The 25,858-nt window shown below is 63.7% G+C and overlaps 4 protein-coding genes across 4 annotated transcripts; 1 reads left to right on the top strand and 3 right to left on the bottom strand.

The window, feature by feature from the left end:
- Positions 1–108: 108 nt before the first annotated feature.
- brr2 (Pre-mRNA-splicing helicase BRR2) lies at positions 109–6,687 on the bottom strand (the record flags this gene model as incomplete). The annotated part of the gene is made up of 3 exons (XM_069353672.1): positions 109–1,139; positions 1,188–6,551; positions 6,612–6,687. 3 exons carry the CDS (start codon positions 6,685–6,687, stop codon positions 109–111), a joined length of 6,471 nt encoding a protein of 2,156 aa, XP_069208314.1.
- A 1,524-nt stretch (positions 6,688–8,211) lies between these two features.
- On the top strand, positions 8,212–12,921 carry SET3 (SET domain-containing protein 3; the record flags this gene model as incomplete). The annotated part of the gene is made up of 2 exons (XM_069353671.1): positions 8,212–12,504; positions 12,754–12,921. 2 exons carry the CDS (start codon positions 8,212–8,214, stop codon positions 12,919–12,921), a joined length of 4,461 nt encoding a protein of 1,486 aa, XP_069208313.1.
- Positions 12,922–13,098: 177 nt separating this feature from the next.
- Positions 13,099–14,964, bottom strand: NOC4 (Maturation and nuclear export of 40S ribosomal subunits interacting protein; the record flags this gene model as incomplete). The annotated part of the gene is made up of 3 exons (XM_069353670.1): positions 13,099–13,251; positions 13,299–14,576; positions 14,611–14,964. The coding sequence occupies 3 exons, from the start codon at positions 14,962–14,964 to the stop codon at positions 13,099–13,101; spliced, it is 1,785 nt and encodes a 594-aa protein (XP_069208312.1).
- A 349-nt stretch (positions 14,965–15,313) lies between these two features.
- On the bottom strand, positions 15,314–17,995 carry Q8F55_005177 (uncharacterized protein; the record flags this gene model as incomplete). Its single annotated transcript, XM_069353669.1, has 6 exons — positions 15,314–16,599; positions 16,641–16,789; positions 16,840–17,068; positions 17,112–17,273; positions 17,319–17,383; positions 17,619–17,995. The coding sequence occupies 6 exons, from the start codon at positions 17,993–17,995 to the stop codon at positions 15,314–15,316; spliced, it is 2,268 nt and encodes a 755-aa protein (XP_069208311.1).
- Between the last annotated feature and the right edge of the window lie 7,863 nt (positions 17,996–25,858).

Raw genomic sequence — 25,858 nt, 5'->3', positions numbered from 1 at the left:
GACGCTAGCGGAACATTGCATGCAGGAGAACTGTTACACTGCCAGTCTGGCACTACGGCTACTCTGCCCTTTCTACTACCACCTCGCTTCTAAATCCCCGGCTACATTCTAATCCTCGTCCATCGCGTCGTCCGAGTCGTCGTCATCGTCGTCGCTGTCACCCTCGGCAACCTTGAGCGTCTCAAGGTCAAAGTCCTGGTCTGCGCCGGCATACGAGTCGCAGATGAGGTACAGCTTGAGGTTGTGCTCGCCCTGGGGCAGAGTAAACTCGAGCTTGGCCTCGAGGCGGGCCTTGACCGTGACCTTCTTGATGGCGTAGAGCTGCTTGCTGGCCGTGTCTCCGACGACGACCCACCACTGCACGAGCTTGCGGCCGGGGTAGTACTGGGCGTCGGCGACCATGTCGTCGGGGTTCTCCTCGTCGGCCTCACGGTCGAGCGTGACGTTGACGGTGACGGGAGTGGACGAGTCGAGCGAGTCCTTGTCCTCAATCTCGTACGACACCTCGATGTTGGGGTACGAGTTGACAAACTTGGCGACGCGCGCGAGCTGCCTGTCGTTCATCTGCAACAACCGGGTACGCTCGTCGTCCTCAAGCTCCATAATGTCGTAGACCGAGTCGAGGTTGGCCTTCTTGAAGCGCTCCAGGACGTCCTTGTCAAAGTATGGCACCTGCTTGAGAGGCGAGTCGCGGTCCCACACGGCCTGGACGCACATCTGCGACAGGTCCATGGCGCCAAGGCAGTTGAGGTACGACTTGGACGACATGACGTCGACGCATGCGGACAGCAGGCCGGTGACCTTGCCGAGGATCGACGCCTGGTCGATGGCGAGGTCTGGCGGCAGGTGCATGCGGCTGAAGTGGGCCTGGAGGAGGAGGTATGTCTTGAAGTAGGGCGAGTGGAAGTCGGGCTTGGCAACCTTGACGGGCACACGGTCGTAGATGCGCTCGAGGAGCGAGTCCTCGTGGTTGCGGATAGGCACGCTTTCGAACTCATGGGCCGAGGAGACAATCTCCAGCAAGCCCTTGAGCTTGGTCGTGTCCTTGATCGAAGCCGAGAAGGTCTCGACGGTGACGTACGAGATGTAGTAGAACGACGCGATCATGCCGAGGTTGTTGGGCAGGAGGTCCATGTCGTCTGCGTGTGTCAGCGCGGTGTCCTCGGCTTCGTCGACCCCCAACTCACCCTGAACAATGATACACTCGGACTGCTCCAGATCGTTCACCGTGTTCTCGACCAGCTCGGACAGGTACTCGGCAATGTGCGTCGGCGTCGTGCCCTGGAGGTTGTAGAACCCAGGGTTCTGCGACAAGCGGCGGTAGAACCACGTCCAGGTACACCAGTCGACCGCCTCCTGCTTGTTCTCAATCGTACGCGCGACAATCTCAGCGTTGAAGTGGTCGTGCAGGTAGTTGGGCAGGCTCGACTCGACAGGAAGGGCCTCGGCGAGGAACTTCTTGAAGAAGTCCTTGCGCGTCTGCTGACACATGAGCACGCAGCGCGAGCTCGTGTCGATGGTGGGGCGGCAGGCGCGGCCCATCATCTGCAGGACGTCGGCGATGGCATAGTCGACGTAGCGGTGCTCCTGGCCGTCAAAGTACTGGACACCCATGATGATGACCATGTAGCTGGTGACGGGGAGCGACCACGCCGTGTCCTTGGATGCGACAAGCACCTTGATGGCGCCGGTCTCGAACAGGGCAGTGACAATACGCTTGTCGACCTTGCTCAGAGCCTCGTGGTAGTAACCGATACCGTACTTGAGCGTCTCGGCGAGGTCCTGGTCCTCGAGACGGGCAAGGTGTGGCTCGAGGTCAGACGGCTCGACGTTGAGGAAGCGGTACTCGTCCTCGTCGGCAAGGACATAGGTCAAAATGTCATTGGCAGTGAGCTTGGTCTGCTTGCGGCTGGCGACAAAGGCAATCGTGGGACGGCCCTGGGCGTGCTCGACCATGGCGAGGTATGCGGGCTTGGCCATGGCCAGCATGAGCGACGGGAAGTGGGGCACGTTGAAGCTCTGGAGGTGGACCTCGAGAGGGAGGGGACGCGCCGACGGGGAGAAGTTGAACACGTTCTGCGACGACGCGCCGATCCAGTCACCCAGGTCGCGGGCGTTGGCGAGCGAGACGGCGCATGCGACAATACGCGTGGGAACGCCCGTCTGCTGCGAGACGTAGCGCGTGCGCGAGACAATCGCCTCGTAGGTGGAGCCAACATCACCGCCAATGAGCTGGAGCTCGTCGGCAATGAGCAGGCCGATCGACTGCACGTCCTTGCGGGTCTTCCAGCGGCGCGAGAGAAGGTCCCACTGGGCAGGTGTACCGACGGCGATGTCCGACTTGCGGAGGAGAGCAAGGTCGGCCGTGGCCTCGCCGGTAAGCGCGACGACTTCCTTGTTCAGCGGGGCAAACTTGGCCTGCCACTCGGCAACACGAGCGTCGACCATCTCCTGGTACGGCTCGATGCACACGGCACGCGGCGGGTCGCGCTTGTTCCAGAGACGAAGCAGCGCAAACTCGGCGCAGAACGTCTTGCCCGAGCCGGCCGGAGCGCCAATGAAGACATTGTCGTCGGTGGTGAACAGCGCCTGGAACACCTGAGTCTGGATCTTGTTGAACGACTCGAAGGGGTACAGCGCCTCAAACGCCTTGTTGTGCAGGGCCGAGACGGGCAGAGGCTGGAGCTCGAGCAGGGGCGTGTGAGGCGGGAACGGCTCAGGACGAATAAGGTGCTGGAACGAGACTGGAAGACGAGTCTCGGACTGCATCCAACGGTCCGAGATGGCCGAGATGTAGTAGTTGGGGGGCACCGGGTCCGAGATGGGCACGGTGATGGTGATGTAGTGCTCATCGGTGGCGAAGCGCTCACGGAGCAGGAACGCGTCGTGGAACAGAATCTTCTCGCCGTCAACATCCTCGACCATGATCCAGAAGGCCTGGGTGTGGCCATGAATGTCGTGGTCCCAAACAAAGTCGGGCGTGATCGTCACGTTGATCTTGAGGAGCGAGCGCGTGAGGGGAAGGACGTGCGCCTGGAGATCAAGGCGGGGGAACTTGTGCACAAGCGACTCGACGAGCTGGCCAGACTTGGGCATGCCGAGGAGCTCACCGAGCTCGGCGGCGTCCAGGTCAAAGTATCGGTGCCAAGGGAACTCCTTGCGCTCGGCACGGGTGATGATCTCTTGGCGGACACGGGGGAACTGGCGGAGAGGACTCATGGCCTTCCACATGCGGCGCTCGACCATCTTGCACATGTCGAGGAGAAGACGGGTGGGCTGGGCCCAGCCCTTCTTCAGACAAATCTCAAACATGGCGCGGAGAATACGGCCAGCAGACTGCTGGACGAACACCATGTCGGTGACAATGTCAAAGCCGGCGAGCTTGAGCTGCGAGATGTACGCCTGGAGGAGGACGTTGACCTTGGCAACGGGCTCGTCAACGCTCTCCTTGACGGGGATCGGGACACGCTCAATAAGCTTGGCGAGCTCGAGCTTCTCCTCCTGACGAACAGGGATGAGCTTAAACTCGTTGGACAGGGCGAAGACTCGGAACAGGTCGATGAGGCCGAGGTTGGGCTTCAGGTGCTTGTTGTACGTGGCCATGGAGTTGTAGGTGACGTAGTAGTGCGAGGCGATGCGGCCAAGGTCGGTCGACTGGAAGACACCGGTCGAGCGGTCGTAGCGGACGAGGCCGCCCTTCTCAAGCAGCACAGCAGCAGAGTGGATCAGGTCCGCTCGCTTCTGGATAAGAGTCGGGTCACCGTCGAGGTAGTCGCCACCGACGTTGTAGAGGCCAGGCGAGCCGAGCATACGAACATACAGGTAGGTGTAACCCAGCCACTGCACACCCTCGTCGCGGTTGCGCACTGTGCCGAGCACAATCTCAGCGTTGAGGTTGTCCACCATGCGCGAAACAAACTGCGACTCGATGGGCAGCTGCTGGTTCATGAGCGAGGTGTAGTACTGGAGCTCCGAGTGGTTGGTGATGATGATACCCTCGCCAAACGTGTCGAACTGGGGGCGACCGGCACGACCAAGCATCTGGAGGACATCCTGAGGGGACAGCTCAGACCAGCGGCCCTTCTCGGGGTTGTACACCTGGGTACCCTTAATGATGACAGTGTGGGCGGGGAGGTTGACACCCCAAGCAAGAGTAGCCGTACAGATAAGAACCTGGATGTGGCCCTGGAAGAACAGCTCCTCGACGTTGGTACGGTCGACGCGGGTCATACCAGCATGGTGGACACCGAAGCCGAAGGGCAACAGGTCCTTGAGGTTGAGATCCTGAGTCTCGTTGGCCTCGTGGATCAGCACCTCACGCGAGGCACCCTCGGGGTTGATGAACTGGGCCAGCGTCTCCTTCTCCATGGCCATGTCGCGGAGGAACTTGGCCGTCTTGACCGTCTCCTTGCGCGAGTGCACGAAGACCAGGGTCTGAGACTTGCCGGCCTGGTTGAGAACCTTTTCGTAACAGACCTCGTTGATCGTCTGCAGCCGCTTGATGGCCTTCTTCTCGGTGACACCAATGAACTGCTGCTTGAGGCCAACGGGGCGGTACGAGGCATCAAAGTAGAAGAGGCCCTTCTTGACGTCGACACGCAGGAAGGCGGCGACATCCTTGTAGTTGGGAAGGGTGGCCGAGAGACCGACAACACGAACGCGGTCATGGGTCTGGTCCATCTTGCGGATGGTACGCGAGAGAATCGACTCGAGAACGGGTCCACGGTCATCGTGCAGCAGGTGGATCTCGTCGACAATGATGAGGCGGACAAGGTTGGTGTAGCTCGTGTCGGTAGCCTTGCGGGTGATGACGTCCCACTTCTCAGGAGTGGTGACAATGATCTGGGTCTCCGAGATTTGCTGCTTGGTGAGCTGCGAGTCACCAGTCAATTCGGCAACCTTGATGTCGAGAGCGCTGAAGCGCTTGGTGAAGGCGGCGACCTGCTCCTGCACAAGCGCCTTCATCGGCGAGACGTAGATGATCTTGAACGAGTCGCGGTCGATGACACCAGTCTCAGGGTCGCGGGCCTCTTGAATGGTGCGGAGCATGGCGAGCGCAGCACAGTTGGTCTTACCGGCACCAGTAGGCGCACAGATAAGCATAGGCTCGTCCGACTCGAAGGCGATAGGGTAGACCTTGCTCTGGATAGTGTTGAGACGAGTGGCGTTGACGCTCTGCCACACAGGCTGGGTCCAGCTGGGCATGGCGGACACAGGGACAAGGTCACCAGGAGCGGGCTCCTTGCGCTTAGGCTCGGGGACGTGGATCTCTTCGTAGCCCTTGAACTGGCGCTTGAACGAGCCCTCGGGAAGCTTGACCTTTTTCCTCGACATGAGGTGGCCGCCCTCCGAAAAGATGAGCGAGTCAATGTCGATGACACGCTGGGGCTGGGCGACCGAGCCAGGAGCCAGAGTACCCTTGGTGGGCACGGCGACAGGCTGGGCAGCCTCGGCATCGGCAGCCTTGCGGCCGCTGCGGAGGTCGCGCAGGATCCATCCAGCGCCCTTCTCGCGCATGGCGACCTCAATGTCCTGGCGCTCGTCGTCGTTGGCACGGGCGAGCCTGGTGCACCAGACGATGACCTCGCGGTTCTTGGTCAGGGTGGCGACCAGATCGAAGTTCTCGTAGCCAAACATCTCGGCGAGCGAGTTTTCGAGGTCACGGAGCTCGGCTTCTGATCCAAGGAGGTCGATGGCCTGGGCGGTGAAGTCGGCAGACTGGACGGGGTCGGGGTAGTAGGAGCCGATGAGACGCTGGAGCCAGAACCCATCGACATCCTGAGGCGAGACGCGGTCCGACTTCTCCTTCTGCTTGCCGGCTCCCTTGCCCACAACAACGGCGTCGTCCTCGTCCATTGGCTCGCTGCCGTCGTTGTCGTCATCGCCCTCCTCTTCCTCGTCCTCGTCCTCATCGTCATCCTCGCTGTCCGAGCCGCGAGCCTTGACCTCGAATCCCTCCTCTTCGTCATCGTCCTCATCCTCGAACAAGACGGCAACACCCTCGGCGTCGACGGCGCGCTCGCGGTCGTCGCCCCTGGGTCCCTCCTCCTCCTCGTCATAGTCGGTGATCTTCTTGGACAAGTTCATGAGTGTTGACCAAGCCTCTTCGGTAACCGGGCCGATGACCGACTCGACCTCCTTGCGCTTGTCAAACTCCTTGGTGTCCTCATCCTTGAGCGACTCGAGAACAGTGTCGGCGGCGGATCGAACAACCTCCTGGGTCTGGTCGCCGAGCTGCTGGTGAACGAGGCCGAGCATCAGCTCGTACGTCTCCATCGTCTCCGACGTCCGTGGCCTGTATCGCAAGCCCTCCATCTCGGCAACGGACGCGAGGACATCGGCAGCGCCAGTGCGCGCAGAAGACGTCTCCTGCGCGCGTCGGATCGAGCGCTCGACGGCATCGGCCTGATTCAATGCCGCCTTTGCCTTCTTCTTCTCCAGGTCCTTGGGCGCGTCGCGGGTCACGCGCGAACCCATCTCGCGGACGCTGATGCGGCCCTTGAGGGTCTCGGGCTGGCCAGTAGGCTCATCGCTGCGGATGACCGAGCGGTCTGCGATGCGGTCAGTGTTTGCCACCAGCCGCGCGCACGATCTGATCATCGGTGACTCACCTTGGTTGACCACAAGACTACTGATAGCACCATAGTTGAACTGGGACAAGTCCTTCTTTCCCTTGTTTCCCGACATGGCGGCGGAGATGCCTGGGTATGCGGAGACGGTTGCTTGCGAGTGGTTTGCGAAAGTTGGACCGGGTCGAAAAGAAGGTGCTTTTGTTGTCGAACTCTAGTCGGGAAGCAAAGCCCGTTTTGGACGATCAAGGTGGAAACCCTTCCTCCGCGTATTCCTCTATCGTCTCCGCTGTTACCAGTGGACTGACGAGGGGCTGCAAAGAGGGATGAAGCGGGATGGGGTGGGGGAGATGGAGGATGGTTTTGCTTTTGTGGTGGTGGCCGACTGAATGTCGAAGATGGAGAGGAGGACGTGATGGAGCGGAATCAGATTGCCATGTGGTCGGAGTTGGGAGGGACTGAATAAACATTGGTGGCTCCTTGTTTATGCCCCCCATGTCGTCCGACCTGTTTTTCCCTGATTTTTTTTTCAAAGGCATCACTCAGCCGCCGCGTGCCATCGAAGGCGAAAAACTGATCCCGTTGTTGACTTGTATGTCACATGCGCGCGCCCCTCTGCGCCTCCGCCCGCCGTCTTGCCGCCCTTGGCCAGTTGATCCCGCGCGTGCCATTCTACCCCAAGTCTAGCAAGCATCCCACCGTACGCTGGGCTGGCTGGCGCTGGCTGCCTGGCTGACTTGCTTGCCTTTGCAGTGGAGTGCCGCGGTAGTCGAGCCACTCGCTCTCCAGCCCAGCCGCCTGCGGTGCCTGCCTGCCTGCCCGGCACACCTCACCTTTTTGCACAAGTCGAAACGACTCCACTACTCGATCCTCTCATACCCACTCACTCACTCTCTCACTGTTCCAGGTTACCCCCCAAACGGCACTCTTTCGGCCGTCACGGCTCGAACAGCCCTCTCCCTCCCTCCCTTCTCCTCATCTTCCGGCTCAGCCTCTCAAAAGACGACAGACTTGCGACTTTCAACAAACGCCGCCACCTGTCGTTCCAAAACACATCGTCGTTTTGCACTCCCGCACCCCCTCTTCTCCGACCCCAGTTTCCCCCTCGCCACCACAGGTCACCATTCCTTTGCTCGACACGCTACCCCCTAGTCTCTTTGGTCACCCCAGCCGCACGATACCACCCCTCGCCGTCCAGACGACAGACGCGTGAGGGCTCTTTCGGGGAAGGCTTCCTCTGTTGTCGACAAACGACTTTTCGGGTCTCCTTAGCTGGGTGTACTCAAAGTTGAAAGCCACCACGTCGACACTCTTGCCCCACCCAGTAGGCTTGGCCTTTGCTGTGCTCGACGCCATCTGACGCCTCCGTTAGGTTGTATTAGCTTGCCCGTCTCGCCTTGTGACTCAACCACCGCCCTTTGTGATCCCCATCGCGCCCAGCGTGACCATCACCAACCGACTCGCCTTTGCTTGACAAGCACCATCACCATCCTTTGCCCCAACGACTCGTGCGGCCGTCTGTCCTTCGTGCCAGCTCCCGCTCCGCCTTGTCGACACGCACCGCCCGCCGTTACTTGGGCGGTCTTCGTTGACAGCCTTCCCTCTCAACGCCCTCACGACCAGAGGGGGCTCGCCACCCATCATGAGCGGCGCTGCCGACATCCAGACGCCCGCGGGGCTCGTGCACGGCGCATCCACGACACAGCCGCCCTCGGACGCTCCCGTCCAGAGCACTACAGAGGACGCCCACATGTCGCAGAACGAGGTTGTGCCAAAGGCGGGAGCGGACGAGACATTTGCGGGTCGCGAAACGGGACCATCGCAGAGCCTCGACGTGGACCAAAAGCCTGGGGTTACCACCTCGGGTCCCATTGCGAACGGCATGTCGACCCCTCCGCCTCTGAAGCGTGCAAAGTCGCCGCCCGGCTCTGGCCCGTCCGAGGAGGCAGCAGCACTGTTGTTGAACTTCTCGGCGGTGTATCCACTGCCGTCCGTCGCCGAGCACCCTACCGAGCCCGCTGCCCCGACAGCCTACCCGGCCACGCCACCCCACGACTCGCCTCGTTCCTCCGTCCCCGCCCCTTCGTCGGTCGCCGGCCCGCCTTCACCACCAGGTCTCCCAACGCCCTCTGCGCCGAGTCCCGAGGCCACCACCAAGCCGTCCAAGCCTAAGCGCAAGCGGAATGCAACGGCCGGTCCCTCGAGACAACCGTCTGCGGAGCGGGATAGGCCACCGCATTGGATGGGCGAGGACAACGGCATGATCCGATGTATCTGCGGCTTCACGGAGGATGACGGTTTCACCATTCAATGCGAGGGCTGCAACGCCTGGGAGCACGGCCTCTGCTTTGGCTATCGCGACGAGGCTTCAGTCCCCGAAACGTACTTCTGCGAGTTGTGCGACCCTCGGCCTGTCGACACTCAGGCTGCTCGCGCGTTGCAGATGCAGGCGCGGGTGTCGTATGACAGTCGGCGAATTGTCCGACCAGGCGATGAACTCGTGGAACAGGTCAAGAAGCCACGGCCAAAGCCAAAACGGCAACGGACGGACAGGACGGATCGAGCGGAGCGTCCAGAGTCGCAAAGCACCCAGCCTCCGCCGTCGACAGAGCGCGAGACGACAGCGGAAGAGTCCAAGGAGACCCCAGGTCCCATGGGTCCCCCTGCCATTAAGCCCAAACGGAAACCTGGAGGCAAACCGCGCTCCAAGAACGGCGAGTCCGGCAACCCTTCCGCTGGCTCGATGCAGGAAGACTACGACTTCTTCCGCATCCTCCCCTGGGAGCTCGAGTTCACGCCGATCAAGGACAACATTATCCGAGGGGTCGTTGCCAGACAAGCAGTAGCCAAGGTTTACAACGAATGGGTGGACGACGAGGAGGCGCCTCGAAAACGCCGCGCTGTTCAGAACGAATCCGGTTTGCCTTCACCAACAGAATCGGGAACACGTCGCCTCTCACCTGATGGCTTGTTCGCCACCCCACCCGACTTCTCCATCCTGGCGCCACCAGTGCCCCCGGTCGCCCTCTCGGGAACCGATCTCTCCTCCCTCGCGGTGCCTACCACTATCCGCCAGATCGACGACTCGACTTGCTTCCTACCTCTCAAGTACCTCGAGTCGGGCACTGGCGTCTACGCCCACCCTACTCAGTATGGTGTGTTTGCCGTGGAGGCGATCCCCACTGGCGGCTTCATTGGCGAGTTCCGTGGCGAGGTGCTGGACACAGCTACCTACCGCAAGGACCCCATCAACCAGTACGCTGGCCTGGGCATCCCCAAGCCCTTTGTTCATTCGATTGGTCCCCCCGTCAACCTGATCATCGACTCCCGTTCCTACGGCAGCGATATGCGGTTCGTTCGCAGCGGCTGCCACCCGAATGCCGTGTTGCGTCCTCTGCTACTGCGCTCCGATGACGACTCGGCACCGAAGCTCAAGTTCGGCATATTTGCTGCACGCGACATTGGAAGGAACGAGGAGATTGTGACTGGGTGGGAGTGGGATGACCAACATGTCGTCCACACTCTCCGCTCAATCATGGACGCCGCGCTTCTCAAGGGCTCCGAGCCAATTCCAGTGGACACGATCGACCTCCTCGCCAGCAAGTTTGATTCGATCTTAACCAACATCTTTGGCACTTTCTCATCGTGCGCCTGCACCACCTCGCATGATTGCGCTTTTGCCCAGATGCGCAGGCTAGTTGCTGGGCAGCCGTTCCACGGTGTCAGTCAAGGCCGAGCCAGACGTAGGATCGACCTTGGCGAACTGATCGGCGCCGTCCGAGGCTGGCGCCGCAGAGAACTTGAAGCGGCTGCCGCTGCCAGCGCCAAACGCTACCGCTCTTCCGGAGAATGGGAAGTTTGGCGCGCCGGTCCCAGGAGGCAATCCGCCGCGACCAGCAGCGACAAGGTTGCCGACCGCCCCTCGCCTCGCCAATCGTCTGAATCGTCGCCGTCCGACCGTCTAGACTCGGAAGACGAAGAGCAGAACGAGGAAGCTGTTGAGGACGAGCAGGAGGTAGAGACCGCCAAGGAGGACGAGGTTGCCGAGACGGCTCCCGCAGTCGAACTGCCTACCGCTACGGAGCCAATCTCTGTGGATGAGCCTCCGAAGCCTGCCGAGGCCGCTGCCGAACCCGCTGCCGAAGCCGAAGCCGACTCCAAGATGGACGTGGACGAGCCTGTCGTCCCACCAGCCGTTGAGGAGAAAGCCACCGACGCCGAGGCTCAGCCCGTCCCCGCCGAACAACCTGTTGCGGACGTGCCAGCCGTCAAGCCCGAGTCGCCTGTGACTGTTGCGAAGGAGGAGCCAGCCAACGAGGAGCTGCCTACCAAGGAAATTCCAGTGGCTGAGGCTGAACCCTCTGAGCAACCTCAAGAAGACGTCGTTATGGCCGACGCAACCCCCGTCGCCCCCGCTACTCCTGTTCAGGCTTCCCAGCTACCTCTCGTCGCTCCGTCATCTTCGATCCTGTCTTCCATCCCTGATGACGCCACTGAGGTTCCTGAGAGCAAGGACGACGACGGCAACGCCTCTGATGCGACCACGGTCACGGTCGCCCGTTCCCACTTCAGCGGCTCCGACAACGACTCGGACAACGAGGACGTCGCCCATCCGGATTCTGACATTGTCGAGGAGCCTGTACGTTCAGCGACAACTCGTCGCGGCCGTCGGGTCGTCTCGCCCGTGCTGGAGTCTCCGCCGCTTGTGGAGGAGCCGAAGCCCCCCAAGGCACGCACGGTCCCGTCGTCCTCCAGCACCAAGTCTACTCCTCCTCGACCTAAGCACGGCAAGGACGTGAAACGCCGCCCCCGCAAGAACGTGATCGCGTCCAGCGACGAGGACCTGAGTGGGGACGATGAACCGCCAGTCGTCAGCCCGAAGCAGACGCGCCCTCGCTCTCCTGTCCGACCGAAAAAGGAGAAGCCCAAGGCGAGGAAGATTCGACATGCGGACGAGAATGAGGATGACACGGAGGAAGAGGTGGCCCCAAGGCCCCGTCCCGACAGTCGCAAGGGGGCAGCCAAGGTCCGCGGTCCCAGGCCCGACTCGACTGACAGCCGCCGTGCGGACAAGAACACGGAGAGGGTTGTCAAGAAGGAGAAGGACGTGGATGTCAACCGCAAATCGAAGGCCTCGAAAGGAGACCGGAGCGACATCGAGTCGAGGACTTCGGCTCGCGCCAGCAAGGTGGTCAAGGCAGCGACGCCCGAACCACCTGCGCCTCCTGCACCCAAGGAGGATGTGAAGCCCGAGCCGCCGCGCGAGCTCACCCCACCGCCCAAGGAGCCCACGCCTGCCCCCAAGGAGCCTACGCCGGAACCCAAGGAGCCGACTCCGCCGCCAAAGGAACCTACCCCGCCGCCGAAGGAGCCGACCCCGCCACCTAAGGAGCCGACGCCACCGCCGCCCAAGAAGGTGTCAATGAGGGAGTACCTTGCCAACCACAAGATTCGCAAGGTGTCCCAGCCCACTGCTGCTCAGGAGGAAGCTGCCGCCCCTGCCACCGCCACCCCCGTCGACGAGAAGCCGCTGTCGGTTGTTACCGCAGTCACTGTCTCGTCGACTGATACTGCTACACCGAGCAGTGCTCAAGCCGAGTCCAAGCTCAACTTGTTTGAGCACCTGCCCTCGGCGCGGCCGCCTTCATCGGGTGGCCTGGGTACGCCCTTCACGTCGGCAGGCCCTACGCCATCAGTCCCCTTGACCTCGGCGACCCCCAGCGCGGCCTATGTTCCCCGCACCGACTACTTCGGCAGCCAGCCGTCTTCTTCGTCGTCCACGCAACCGGCGTATGTCCCGCGCCCAAGCCCCAACTTTGTGCCTCGTACGCCGGTCGACGAACCTTCAGCGCTGCCGCAGCAGTCGCCCGTTCTCGGAGCATACGTTCCCCGCCAGGACGTTGATCACCATGCACCTGGACCGAGCCCGACCATGGTGCGCCCGCCGCTGCCTGCACAGACGCCACCCAAGTCTTCCCACGCGCTGCCCGACATGCCTCCGGCACTCGGGGCACGCGAGGGGCCCCCGCATCACGGTAGTCACGCTCATCATCGACTCCCGCCGACAGGTCCGCGGGTGCCACCTACAGGCCCGCGCGGCAGCTGGGGAGGAGCGTCAGGTCCGGGTGGCACGGGACCTGGCCATCAATCCTCCGGTGGCGGCCCTGTTTCGCCAGTGTCTCAGCTGCGGCCACCGTTCCCACCGACCCGCGGTGGCAGCTTTGGCAGCTCTCGTGGCGGCGGTGGGTTTGGAGACCGCGGTGGTTTTGGCGACCGCGGGTTTGGAGGCCGTGGCGACTATCGCCGCGGCGGCGGCTTTGGCCGCGGACGTGGAGGCCGAGGCCACATGTAATGAGAGAGAGGAGGTAGGACGAGTTGGTGGCGCGCAGACTGTTCTTTCTGGGAGATTTATACTACCCGCTGTTTTAACACACATTCGCTTCGCTCTTCACATTTGTAGTCTGCGCGCGCCGTATGCACACCGTTCTTAGTAAGCGAAGCGTTGCATAAGAGTACAAGGGAAGGGAGTCTAGAATGCCCAGAGCTGGGACACTGCGTCGCGCTCGCCGGCGTCTGCGGCCTTGGGGAAGAGCGGGGGGAGGTCTGCGGGCTGGCCGAGCTCGAGGGCTACGGCGAGGGCCGGGGGGTTCTTGAGCTTGCGCGCGGCCTCGGTGTCGAAGAGCTAGGCGCGGGTTAGTACTGTCCCCACTTTCCAAAGTCAGTGCTCACCGTCGCATAGCCGTGGTCCAAAAAGTCCTCGAGGTTAAACTCTGGTTTTGTGAACTGCTCTGCGAAGATCTTGGCGAGGGTGGCCACGCTCGCGAGGTAATGGTTCTGAAGCGCGGCCAGCTCCCACGCCGACGAGTCGAGCGCGCGGGTGGCGATGGGCGCCGTCTCGCGCTCGTCGTAGGGGTCGCCGTCCTCCATGTCCTCTGGGAGGCGCTGCAGCATGGCCATGGTGCCGGGGTGGCGCTTGAAGAGGTTGTACACGAAGGGAATGGCGAGGATGGCGCCTGCGGGCGGCGCGGCGAGCGCGAGGCGGGACAGGCGCTTGATGAAGCTCGCGACGAGCGCGGCCGAGAGGAGCGGGGAGCGGAGGAACGTGTCGAGCAGGCGGAAGAAGCGCGCCCTGTAGCGCGCGTGGAGCACCTCGCCGTCGAGCAGCGCGTAGAGCCGGTCGTAGAAGAGGGGATAGTCGAGGTTGTACGCCGTCATGAGGACGAAGAGCCCGTTCATGGCGAGCATGGCGTGCGCGCCGCCCGCGTCGACTGTGCCGCCGAGCCAGTCGGCGATACGCACGCGCCTGCTCGGGGAAAGGTGCGCGAGCATGCCGCGCTCGCCGTGCAGCCCTGCGAGGATGCGGCGCGTCCACATGTCGTCGAGGGCGAGGTGGGAGAGGATGGCCTCCCAGCACGCCGTGTAGGCTGCCGTGTGCGCCTGCACGCTATGCACGGCCTTCGCGGTGCCGAGCGCCGTCGTGCGCTGCCTCTTGCCGCCCGCCACCGCCTCCTCCTCCTCGTCTTCGCTCTCGTACGTCGCCATCCAGTCCGGCAGCGCCTCGACGTCCTTCTTGCCCTTCTTCGTCTTTGCCTTCTTCGCCTTCTTTCCGGCCTCCGGCGGCGTAGCGAGCGAGGGGAGGAAGAAGGCGTTCAAGTCCTCAGCCACCTTGGGGAGGTTGGTGAGCGGGAACACTTGCGCCAGCACGTTGTCGGGCGAGACGCCCCCGGCAGCCACGAGCGCCGCGACCTCGCGGAAGAAGAAGAGGCGCAGGTCGTCGTACTTGGCCCAGTAGTCGTCCACTGCGGCAGCCGCCACGTCGGGGGACACGCCAGCGCCGGCCTGGTTGGCGGCCACAGCGCGCTTGCTCGGGCCCGCGACGCCGCGCTGGCTCGGCGCGGGGAAGAGGAGCGCGCGGACCAGCAGGCGGAAGTAGGGCTGGTGGAGGGGCACGCCGGCGGCGTCTGAGAGCGGGGGGAGGAGCGCGAAGAGGAGGGAGAGGGCGGATGTCTGGGGGTCAGCTTTGCCGATTGCGCACACTTACCCGCAGCGACGCCTCGGAATCCGACAACAGCCCGCCCAGCACCCCGACGTACTCGAGCAGCCGGTCGCGCACCCACGCCTTGACCTCGCGCGCGCCGCCGCCGCCGCCGCCGCCCTCGGACGGCACCGCAGCCGCCGAGGCGTCCCCCGCGCCCGTGATGCCGCCGACGCGGCCCTGCGCAAGCAGCAGCCCGAAGACGCGGTACAGCGCCCACGCGGCGCGGTGCACCACCTCGGGGTCGGCGTGCCGCGCGAGCTGGAGCAGCGCCAGCAGCGGGTTCGGGTTCGCCGGCGTGTCGGTCAGCTGCCGCTCGAGCGCCTTGATCTGGTCTAGCGGGCTCTGTGTGCGCGCCATGGTTATGGTGTTGGACTTGTGACTGCCGCGATCGAGTTGCACAACCAACTTGAGCCCACAACCTCATGTCATTTCAGAAAACAATTCCACTCTCCCACGGTCGCCCCCCTCACCAAATTAAGCTCCCAGGCACTCCGAGTGGCGGTTTAATCAATGGCCACACTACCTACACCCATACACTCTATCCTATTCATACCTTTGCTGCACTATACCTCGCCAGATTCGATGATAATGATCACAAACGATGCGACATACAACTGCCTAGACTTGGCCCAACGACACCATCTCTATCTCGGTTTGATAAAAAATTCCTCGCCGTCACACTCACGCCTCTTCGCCCTCCCCCACACTAGTCGACAAGATGCCCCAGGCCCATACGGCCAGTGGGCTTGGTGTCCGAGTCGGGCGACATTGGTCGCTCGCTCGAGCGGTGGCTGCGCGACCGTGCGTCTTGGCTCCAGCTAGAGCCCGGGCGCGACCCCTCATACTCGCGCGGGTAGCCGCCGCCAAGAGCCGGAGGCCCATCGGCACGCGACGACAGCGGCGGGAGCCGCACCGCTGGCGGCTGTGACGGAGTACGGTGGTGCTCGCGAGGCCCAGTGGACGGGCGGTGGTGGCGTTCGGCGTGGTGCATAACATGCGGGAGAGGGACACCACCAGCGCTTCTCGGCGACTCTCCGTAGCCAGGGGGGATATCACGCGGAATGGCCATCATGGCCTCTCTAGGGTCACGAATGTCGCGCGGGTCGCGCATATCCCGCATGTCTCTTGGGTCGCGGGGGTCTCGCATCTCGCGAGGGTCGCGCAGGTCTCTGGGGTGCATGTCTCGAGGATCGCGGATATCGCGCGGGTCGACTCGGTGCACTTCTCTTGGGTCCCGCATGTCGCGAGGAATCTCTCGCGGGTCGCGCATGAACCGAGGGTCGTGAACCTCGCGAGGATCACGCATCTCGCGTGGGTCGCGTAGCTCTCGCGGGTCGCGCTCAGCCCACCGAGGGTCAAACTGAGGACCGCCAGGAGGAGGCCCAAACTGAGGGCCGCCCGGAGGAGGCCCATACTGAGGACCGCCCGGAGGAGGCCCAGGATGGTAGCCGTGGTGAAACACCTCTAGAGGATAGTTGCCTGGGGGAGGGATCGAGTGGTGTCGTCCTCGAGGGTCGCGTGGGTCTCGCATCTCGCGGGGATCACGGGGGTCACGAGGGTCACGAGGGTCGCGAGGGTCGCGAGGGTCGCGTGGGTCACGAGGGTCGCGAGGGTCGCGTGGGTCGTGTGGGTAGCCAAATGCCGCACCCTGCGGCGGAGGTGGCGGCGTGCTGGCGTAGAATGGCTGACCCTGCTGCGGGGGGTAGCCATGCCCGGGCGGGCGTGAAGGATGGCCCGGGGGTCCACCCGACGACCCTGGGCGATACCCTTCAAATGTCGGCGGTGGAGGTGGTGGGGGCATCCGCACGTATCCCGGAGGAAAGGCGCCGTACACATATGGGTTGCTATCCACGTCGTCTGTAAACGAACGCTCCAACGGGGGGTACGGGTGCGCGCCTGGACGGGAGAGACCATGGCGGGTACGCTTCGTGAAAGGGTCGTCGTCGTCGGACAGGCCACTGCTCTTGCGCTTGGGCTTGTTGCGGCCAGCAGCTGTGTCGTGTTAGCACTCGATTCCGTCACCAGCAACTTACGCCTTGGGTCCTTGCGCACGCGGATTTTCAAGCCCTGCTCGGCAAAAGCCCTCGACAGCTCGGTCGCTTTCGACATGCCAGGGAACTTCTTCGCAGAGTAGACGGAAAATGTGTTGGTGTGTACAGTGGTGCAATAGTACACTTCCTGCCTACGACAACGTCAGATGAAAATTTCTGGCCCTTCGACGCCAGTACGCACTCGACAATCTCAAACAGAGTCAACTTGAGCCTGTACCTGCCCTCCTTGCGAACGCCCAGGTCAGGGAACACGAAGAACGCGGCGTCCTTGTTGTCGATGTCCTTGAGGTGGTACAGTGACGACACCGGCGTTCCAGTAAGGAACCTAGTACGCCCGTCATCAATCACGTGGAGTTCAGAGTCCTGGTCGTCGCCGCCAACAAGACATGCGAACAGGAAGTAGTAAGGGTCTATTGTATGTCAGCCAAGCCTTCGAAATCGCCCAGGACGCACTCTGCATGAACAGCATGCCGTTGCCGCCGGGACTCTGCCTCCGAGGTCCAGCCTTGTTGTCGATCGTCTCCCGAATGCGAGGGTCAACGGGAGTAACGTCCTCGCCGTCAGCCGTAACCTTAAGCTGAATAATGGGCGTTGGGTCCACAGGGCGGCGGTCGGCTGCGAAAACGTCAGCCATTGCAGCCAGAGCCCGGTTAAACGCACACTTTTCGCCGACGCCACACATTCGCGCCTGCAGTGGTTGTTGGCGGATGACGAGTTCGTAGTTTCTGGGTGGTGAATGTCGCGTCGCGTCGAGGGCGCGTCGAGGGCGGCAGTAAGAAAGGCGTTGCAGCGTTTAGGGAAGGAGAGTATGTGTCAGCAACCGGCAAAGGACTCGTTCGCGGTTGGGAAGTTGGTCGCGACATGCCACACCTTGATTGGCATGGTGTCGACATGCACACGGCTCGCGCCGCCCCGTCCCTCGGCGCCAAGGGGCGCCCCAGAACCAACCACAACACTCACATGTCTTTGCGCCCTTCACGCTTCTGTGAGACGGGCACATACTCGTAGGCGTAGTCGACGCTCTCGACCCATTTCTCCGTGCCAGCCTTGGCCTTGGGTTTGGTGGCCTCAGAAGGAGCTCCAGCGCCCGAGGTCGAGCTTGCACCAGACGAGCCTGGACGGCCGCCCGATTTGCTGCGGTCTTCTGATGGGGTTGCCTTTGAGCCCTTTGCGGGCGGAGATGCCCTCGGAGCTGCTGGTCGGTCCACGGGGCTACCGTCTTCATTTGAGCGGCGGCGGCTTGACGATGATGGAGGCGTTGGTTGACGAGCGGCTTGCGCTGGCTGGGTGCGTCGAGGGGTGTGACTGCCCGCGGCACGATCGTGCTCCGAAGACATGTCGGTGTGGTCGCGGGATGGGCTGACCCGCGACACGGGCTGCTGCCTCAAAACAACAGAGGACATGGGGGTGGATGTTGCAAAGACTAGCCGAGTGTTGGGAGAAGCAAGCCAAGCTGGGTTTGGCGACCTGGGCAACGAAGCAAGATGATAAGCACAGGAATCAAGTGATGAGAAGGGGAAAATGAAGCGTGTGTTGGATGGAAGAGACGCGACTGGAGCAGCTAGCAAGGGGGGATATTGGGTGGAGAGAGAGAACAAGTTGGAGTGTACGGTATGGTTGCCGGCTCGTGTCTGAGGGACAAGGGACGAGCCAAGGCACCAAACGCAGGGGAGGGGCAAGGGGTTGAAGGGCCCGGGGGATGGGGAGAGGGGCACCCGAGGCTTGCTAGGCGAGGGCCCAGGAGGGGCGGCGGCGGCGGCAACAGCGGCGTCGACGACAACCTAGGGCAAAGGGGGTCGGATCTGGGTCTGGGAACAAATGCGGGCCGTTTACCCTTGAAGCAAGATAGACGACAAGGATTGGCAGTGTTTCCGTACAGGCGACGACGCTCGACGCTCGACTCTCGACCCTCCCCTCGCCACGACCCGGGCGTCACAGGTGTCACTCCAACCACCCACGGGGACCATCGGGCCTACTTTACTGCGAGCCGCCAAACCCTAAACGGCCACGAGTCGAGCCACGGAACTCGAGTACCTACCTGCTTACTATTGGTACCGTGCGTCGTCACCAATACACTTGATGCTTAGCTCGTTGGAGCTATCTTTTGACGTTGCCGCTGACCGAGAAGCGGCGGTTAAACCAAGTAGAGAGTGAATGCTGGGGGGCGCGAGATGGGAGTGCGTGTATGTTGAAATGGACGATGCGTGATGCCTGTGCTGCAAACTAGATGTATCGACGAGTTGATGCAATTGCAACAGTGACGGTGATTAGGTTTGGCAGGCAGAAAGCAAGGTCGACAGATCCAGTGGGTACGCCGGAGGGAAAGAGGCGTTTTCAAAACTGGGACGGAGGCGGCGGCGGCGTCGGCGGCGTCAGCGGCGACGGTGACTGTGCCAGAGATCGACAGGAATGTAAAGGACCGAATCTGGGCGCGGTAGGCGGAGAATTGGTGGTAATGAAAGAGTTTGCGTGTGTGTGAGATGAAGAGAAGCAACGACGACGAGTTGATGAATTGGCGTCAAGTCAATGGGGGGGGGAGGGGACGAGGGGAGACGAGGCGAGGGAGATGTGGGGCGCGGGCCAGTTGGTAGATCAGGATCAGGCAGGCGGTCGGATTTGTGTGCAAGCGGCGTCGCAATCGACGACGAGGGGTGGGAGGTGGGTATGTATGGGTGGAGTGGGATGGCAAGCCTCTCGGCAGAGTGTAACGACCGACTACTAGGATCAGGAGGAGAGTTGAGCAGGCAGCGGCGGCGGCGGCGGCGGCGGCGACAGCAGCAGCGGCTTGTGGGTGGCCTCGTTGGTTGCCCAGAGTATGGGCTCTGCGTTCCTGTATGTTGAATGCCCCGAGAATTGTGCCGCGCGTCTAGCGCTAAAGTCTGTTTGATGCTAGGTGCTTGGCCCACACGCTTGTTTGACTTAACGGGGCCTAGGTCGGCCCAACACAAGCAGCTGGCTGCAGACAGTGACAGCGGCACGCGGAGAAAATACAGGGTTTCGAGGACGTGGGTTGCAAAGGACTCCTTTTTTTTTCGTCGTCGTCGTCGGGTCGTCGTCTGCGCTGCGGGCCGTCGTAGAGTTGGGGAGCTTCCGTGTGCCGGGTTCAAGGGCAGGCAAGGGCCAAACGGGGGCTGAAATGGAAGGGCTAGTCGGATGGTAACCCAAGGAACAACCGACAGAGATCGCTCAATGTGGGGGTGGAGGGTGAGGGCGAGGGCGAGGGGGTGGGTAGGTGACGGGACAGGCAATGCGTGCTTGTCAATGAATCAGGAGCAGAAAGCAGCAACGCGAAGCAATGATTAATCAACAAGGTTGGGTCGGGATTGCCGTGAATGGCAAGGAATGGTCAATGACGGGAGAAGAAGAACAAGGGTGATTAGGGCCAAAGATTACCGCAAGTGAGTCGTCGTCGTGTCGTCGCCGAGTAAGCCCTAGGTGATGCGACGACGCTCGAGCGCGCCAGCGAGCATGAGGAATGGAAACGCATGATGCTAGGGCAGCGGCGGCGGCGTGCAAGTTTGGGCGCGCCCGCCGGTTCGGTTCAATCGAGGGGGGTAGTGTGGGATGGACGGCGACGGCGGCTGCGACGTGCCCAGCATCCCGGCAATGACATAACACGGCCAGCGGCGAGCTGCCTGCCTGCCTGCCATCGTCGCCGCCCTGCATGCACCGACCGGGCCAGATGACCGCCCACCCATGCACCCAGGTCGAGACCACGACGACGGCCCGAGGCGAGGGAGTGGGCGTGACGGCCGGCCGGTCGGCCGCGCACGCAGCTTACGTCTTTGGTACCAGTGGGCAATGTGGCCTGTGATCATCTGCAAGGGAAGGGGCAGGCACGAGGCCAAGGCAGCACACGAGTTGGCCCGGGTGTGTGGAGTGGGCCAAGCTCGCGGCTGTCGTCTGGTGCTGGTGGTGCTGGTGCTGCACGCTGGCGCTCTTGCCGCTCCTGTCCGCCCGTCGCCGTCATGCAAGCGGCCGGCGTCGAGGATACGAACGAGCGACGGGGCGAGCAACCCGCCAGCCGTTGGCCGTTGGATGGTAGTCGTCAAGGGACGGGTCAGGGTTCTGGCATTGTGCCTGCATCAGGGGCCTCAGGGCCGGAATCCTTGCACTGCATGAGACTCAGGGTCGGGGCGGATCACTGGCGCCCCCTGGGTCCGCCCCTCGCCTGCGCCCGTGTGCCGCCATGTGCGCCCCTGGTCGGCTCCCCTTGAACCCACACACTCGGTACAAACTATAACTGGGTGGGTGGGCCGCGAGCGCGGAGAGCGCGGCGGGCCATGCCTGCGCCATGCCGCGCCACGATCCGCCACGCAGACGCCACGACCGCCCCGACCACCGCGACCAGCAATGTTTCTTTGACGTAGACTGTTGCCCCCTGCCGCCGCCGGCGTCGATCACGCCCACCCCCCGACCGACGGCACCGACCCACCCACCCGCCTGTAGCTTGCCGCATCCAACGTAATGGGCCTACGTAAAGGCACGGGTCCAGTCACTTGTCACGAGTTTGCCCCCCAACCCAACGGCAACGACGAGCCCGCGACGCAGCCAGCCGGCGGGCGACCCAGCAGCTCGGTGCTCGCTGCCCGTGCTGCATGCAACATCAGCACACACGCACGCCGCATCATTGTCCCTCCCTCTCGCTGCAATCAACTCGCCGCGGGTTCATTCCCACAAGGGTGATTTTCCAGCCCTGCATTCCAGTCAAGACGCCGCCCGCTCCGTCTGGAGCCCGACCCGCGCCGCCGCTGTTTAATTTCCCCGGCTGCGGTTTGCGAGATCGTTCCGGGCAGTGTCGTGGTACGCAGGGTGCTGGCATTTTTTTGGATCGGAACGGCGTCGTCTCGGGTCACGGCGCGCTGCGGCGGTTCTCGGCCAGCGCTCTGCTTCCCCTGGCCCGATGAAACAGACCTGAGGAACAGGGAACGGACGGGTCGATGTGCCTTTGGAAATGGAACGGGTCTGCTGCATTTCACACATGGCGACGGTGGTGGGCGGCGCGGGTGGGCATGGCCATGCATGGGCGAGTAGCGTTGGGCTGCGCGGCGTGCACCGAGCTGGCGCCGACGACGACCGACCGACCGACGCAGAGCCACGACAGCCTGCGCGGGCTCGCCTCGCCTCGCCTCGCCTCGTGGCGCCGGGGCTCACCCAACCCCCGTGCCTTCACTTTGCGATCCGAGGGACTGGATCGGCGGCGACCTGCCCCACGCCGGTGCCACATTCGAGAGTGAGGACCCTCGGTCGCTCGCCCACGTCATAGTGTCGAGAGCCTCGCCCAGGACGTGCTCGGTGCTGTAATACCCTCAGGTGTCGTGGCGCCAACGCCAAATCCCACGTTACATATCCCACCCACACTGTGCGCATCTGAAACGCTCCTGCCCAGCCCTAGCGGGACGGCCAACCCGCCGCACGGAACTGGCAACAAGGCGACCACGATGGCCGGTAGCTCGCGCCCGGTTTCGTGGGACGGCCCCAGTGGCACGCACGCCGAGTGCACGCCCGCCAATAAGCGTACCACAGGCACCAGGGACGCCGCGAGGTCGTGCCCTTTCCCTGCCACAGCGGCTGTTGTAAGGGGAGCGCTGGCTGGCACAAGACACAAGGGCTATCGTTGTGGGCAGTGCCGCAGCAAGAGCCAAGAACCGGGCGGATTAATATTGCGTGGCGGCCGGTGGCAGGTGCTGTTTGTCTCGGATGCAGACGGTGCGTGAGCGTCTGCGGGGCTGGAGAACATTCTTGGTGGCGCCGGCGCCAGCGCAATGGCGACCGAGCATCTGTCGACGGCCGGCAGAGCGAGGTGTTTCAGGTCGACTGGCTAGGCAAAATGTCGGGGCGACGCTCCACCGCCAGCCGCAGCAGAACCGCTGCCGAACCGCCTCAAAACCGCTGACAGCATCACCCGCCCCATGCCAGCATGTCCCTGCCCAGTGCCGTGGCAGTGCAGTCGCGGGAGGTGAGTGTGGCACGCGGCGGCGTGGACGTGCGTGCACAGGGAAGCGGCCGATCGGGCCCACACGCCGTGGGCCGTGGATACACGGATACACGTCGCTAAGCCTTACGTTGGCGGGAGGGTGTGGCAGCGGTGGCCGCAGCGCAATTGCGGCCGGCCGAATGGCGTGCGCCGTAGCCGCGGGGTGACAGGCTAGTGGCGACGAGTCGAATGGCGACCAGTCGACTGGGCTATACAAGGCTCGCTGCGAGCGTCGACGGCGCGGGTGATCACGCGTGCACTGCTCGGCGACGGCGGCGCCCATCTCGCACACACTGCCGCGACTCGACGCCCACTGCTCTCACTCAGGACCGGGAGGCGGCGGCGCTTCCTGCCAGTCGCCGGGCAGCACAGCTGGGCGCCGCAGCAAACTGGCGGCGTAAAGCTCGACATTTCTTCCCAGGTCTGGGGCGTGTGCCCCGTCCGGCAGGAGCGACACCTGCCGGCGCTCGGTGAGCAGCGGCTGGGCCCTCGTCCCCGCCGGCGTCGCCGGCGTCGCTCGCACACTGTCGCCTGGCCTTCCTCTATCGGGCGGGCTGTTGGGCGCATTCGAGGGGCGTGCCGGTGGGGACCGACGGCGCGGAGAGTCGGACGGCGCGGGCTTGCTTCGTCCAGCAGCCGGTAGTCCAAAAGGCCAAGCTCGGCGCCGAGCGACGCGGCGGCGGTAGCGGCGGCGTCGCAGCAACAGGCCACTCGCCCCTTGCCAAACCCTCGAGTCGGCACGCGAGCCCGCACACCCGGTGGGGCTGGCGGGGCGATGCTGACGGCCCGGCGATGTGCCATGCTGACGGTCCTGCGGCTTGCGATGCTGACGCCCCGGCGGCGAGATACTAACGCCCGCCATCCGTCGGTGCCATAGGCGCCCAGCTCACGGCGAGACGGACCAAAACGGAATTACGGGCTGATGCTCGTCTACCGCGCTCTCGTCTTGACCGACCCCGGGGTGGCGGGCGAGGGCGTGGGCGAGGGCGTGGGCGAGGGCGAGGGCACCGCTCGCCGGGTGGGGAAGAGCAAGCGGACTTGGCCGCCACCCCAGCCCAGCGCTCGTGCTGGTCGACGGCTCGAGCCTCGCCTCTGTCGCTCACGTTGGCGCCGTCGGCAGTCGCTCGTCGTCAGCGCCGACCCCTGCCGTCTTCGAGGAGCAGGGCAGACAGACGGGGTCACTCGCAGCGGGGGTGGGCCAGCGAACACGAGCACCGCTGGCTGCTCTCGCCCGAGGGTTCGTCGTCCCAGCACGCCGGTATCGCCCAGAGGCAGAGGCATGCCAGCGCACCGCGTCACGCAACTCGCCGTCGCCCAGTGACCGTAACCGGCCCGTCGCCGTGCGCACTCCCAGTGCCGCCGGAAGTGGCGCTGGTAGATACTGCCGGCACACGCCGGCAGAGATCTGGCTAGCGCGTGTTTCGGTGCCTCTGGGGGTCGCGGGGTGCAGCGAGCGTGGCGTGCGGTGGCGCGCGGTGGCGCGCGGCGGAGGACGAGGAGGACGCGAAGGACGCGCGGGTGGCAGATGCGCAGTGCAGGCGGCGGCTGGCCGGTGCTGGCTGCTCTGGTCCACTGCTCGAGCCTACAACGCGCGTGTGGCAGGCTGCTGTCGCGTCACGTACGAGGCGTCTATCGCGCTGCCCATTGATGCGGCGTGACTGTGCCCTCACGCAGCTCGCTGCTCTTGACCAAGCTGCCGCCTCGGGCGAGCAGCCCACACGCTTGTATGTACAGAGCGCCACACAACTGCCGCACCCACGGCCATTGCCCCAATCCCATGTGGCTCGCCATGCGCACTGCATCGCTCGTGGCGGCCTGCCACAGCCACAGCAACTGCCAGCATCATACCGGGCTCACGCTCGCGCTCGCTTATGCACGCACGCACGCGACCCGCCGCGCCAGGCGCGACGCGTGCCGCGTAGGCGCGTCGATGACGGTGGGAACCGATGACTCGGCGGCGGCGGCCCGCCCCGCCCATCCCGACCGCGTCGCCACGTCGCTGCCGACGTCGCCGACAGCCGCGCCGGCGTCGTGTGCCGCGCTGCGCCTCTTAACACCAAGCTCCCACACTAGCTGTTCCTCGCCCCCGCTGCGCCGCACCTCTTGCACCCGCACCCCGGCCGCCGCTCGCCCGCCGCTCGCCCGCCACACCCCCACCCCGCCTGCCATGTCCGCCGCGGCCGACGCCCCCGCCGCCCGCTCCGGGCCGCTCACGCGCCTCCGCCGCGTCCTCACCACGACTGCGCTTCTCGCCGTCTTCGCGCTGGGCGGGATGGACCGCGCGCGCGTGCTCTGTCTGCTTGCTAGCGCTGTCGAGTGAGTGGGCTTGGGTTGGGGAGGAGCACGCTGATACCGGGAGATGAGCGAGTCTGCATCAGGTCCCAAGTCAAGCCCCAAGTCCCAGTCTGGTCCTCATAGACAACACGCCGTTGTATGCATCTGTCTGTACTAGCCACTATGCGGAGGCCCTCCCGCCACACACACATCACGTACGCGAAGGTTGCGGTCGGGAGCCGGCGCCAACCTTATCCCCCGGGAGGCGGGGTGCTGGCCCTCCCAAGGGGGGGTGCTGGGCGTATGTTGGGCAACTGGGGTGTTGAACGTGTGTTGGAGCTGGGGGCGGGCGAGTGCCAGGCGAGCTCGTGGCAGGTCGTTGCGAGAAGCCGAAGGGGGGCGTGGCGCCGCGTCTGGCCGCCGCCGCAGCAGTGCACACTGCGTCGAGGTTGTGTCGGGTCGCTGCGTTGTAGCCTGGCCGCGTTGGGCCGGCGCATGCGCAGGCCGCATCGTCGCCTTCGCCTCGCCGCCTCGTCGATCTCCAGGCACACAAGCGATGGCCGACACTCGTATCTTGTTGTTGTGGGTAACCGCTCGCTGACCCATTCCGTCTTGCTGCCCGACCCAACCCGCATGTCCCCGCCGCTCTGCTCAGCGCCGTCGCCGGCGCACTTGTCAGCTTGCTCCATGCCAGTGCCGCCCCCTCGGCCAACTGATGTCCGATGGCCGCTGCCGCCCCTTCGGTGTATCAATACATGTCATAAAGATCGTCAGATCGTCACCAACGTCGTCGCCTACGTCGTCATCGTCTTCGTCGCGCTCATATCGTGGCTATGAACTATACACGTCGGGCCATGCCCCGCACAGTGCTCCCGCATCAATGTCCGGGGGTGGAGGCGGCCAAGGGGTTGTTTATTCACAAGCTTCTGACACTGGCGCGCAGCCGCGC

Source organism: Vanrija albida (assembly GCF_041260175.1).
Source record: "Vanrija albida strain AlHP1 chromosome Unknown contig_4, whole genome shotgun sequence".
NCBI classification, from domain to species: domain Eukaryota; kingdom Fungi; phylum Basidiomycota; class Tremellomycetes; order Trichosporonales; family Trichosporonaceae; genus Vanrija; species Vanrija albida.
The sequence above is the reverse complement of the archived record's forward strand: the minus strand, read 5'-3'. Positions and strand labels throughout refer to the sequence as shown.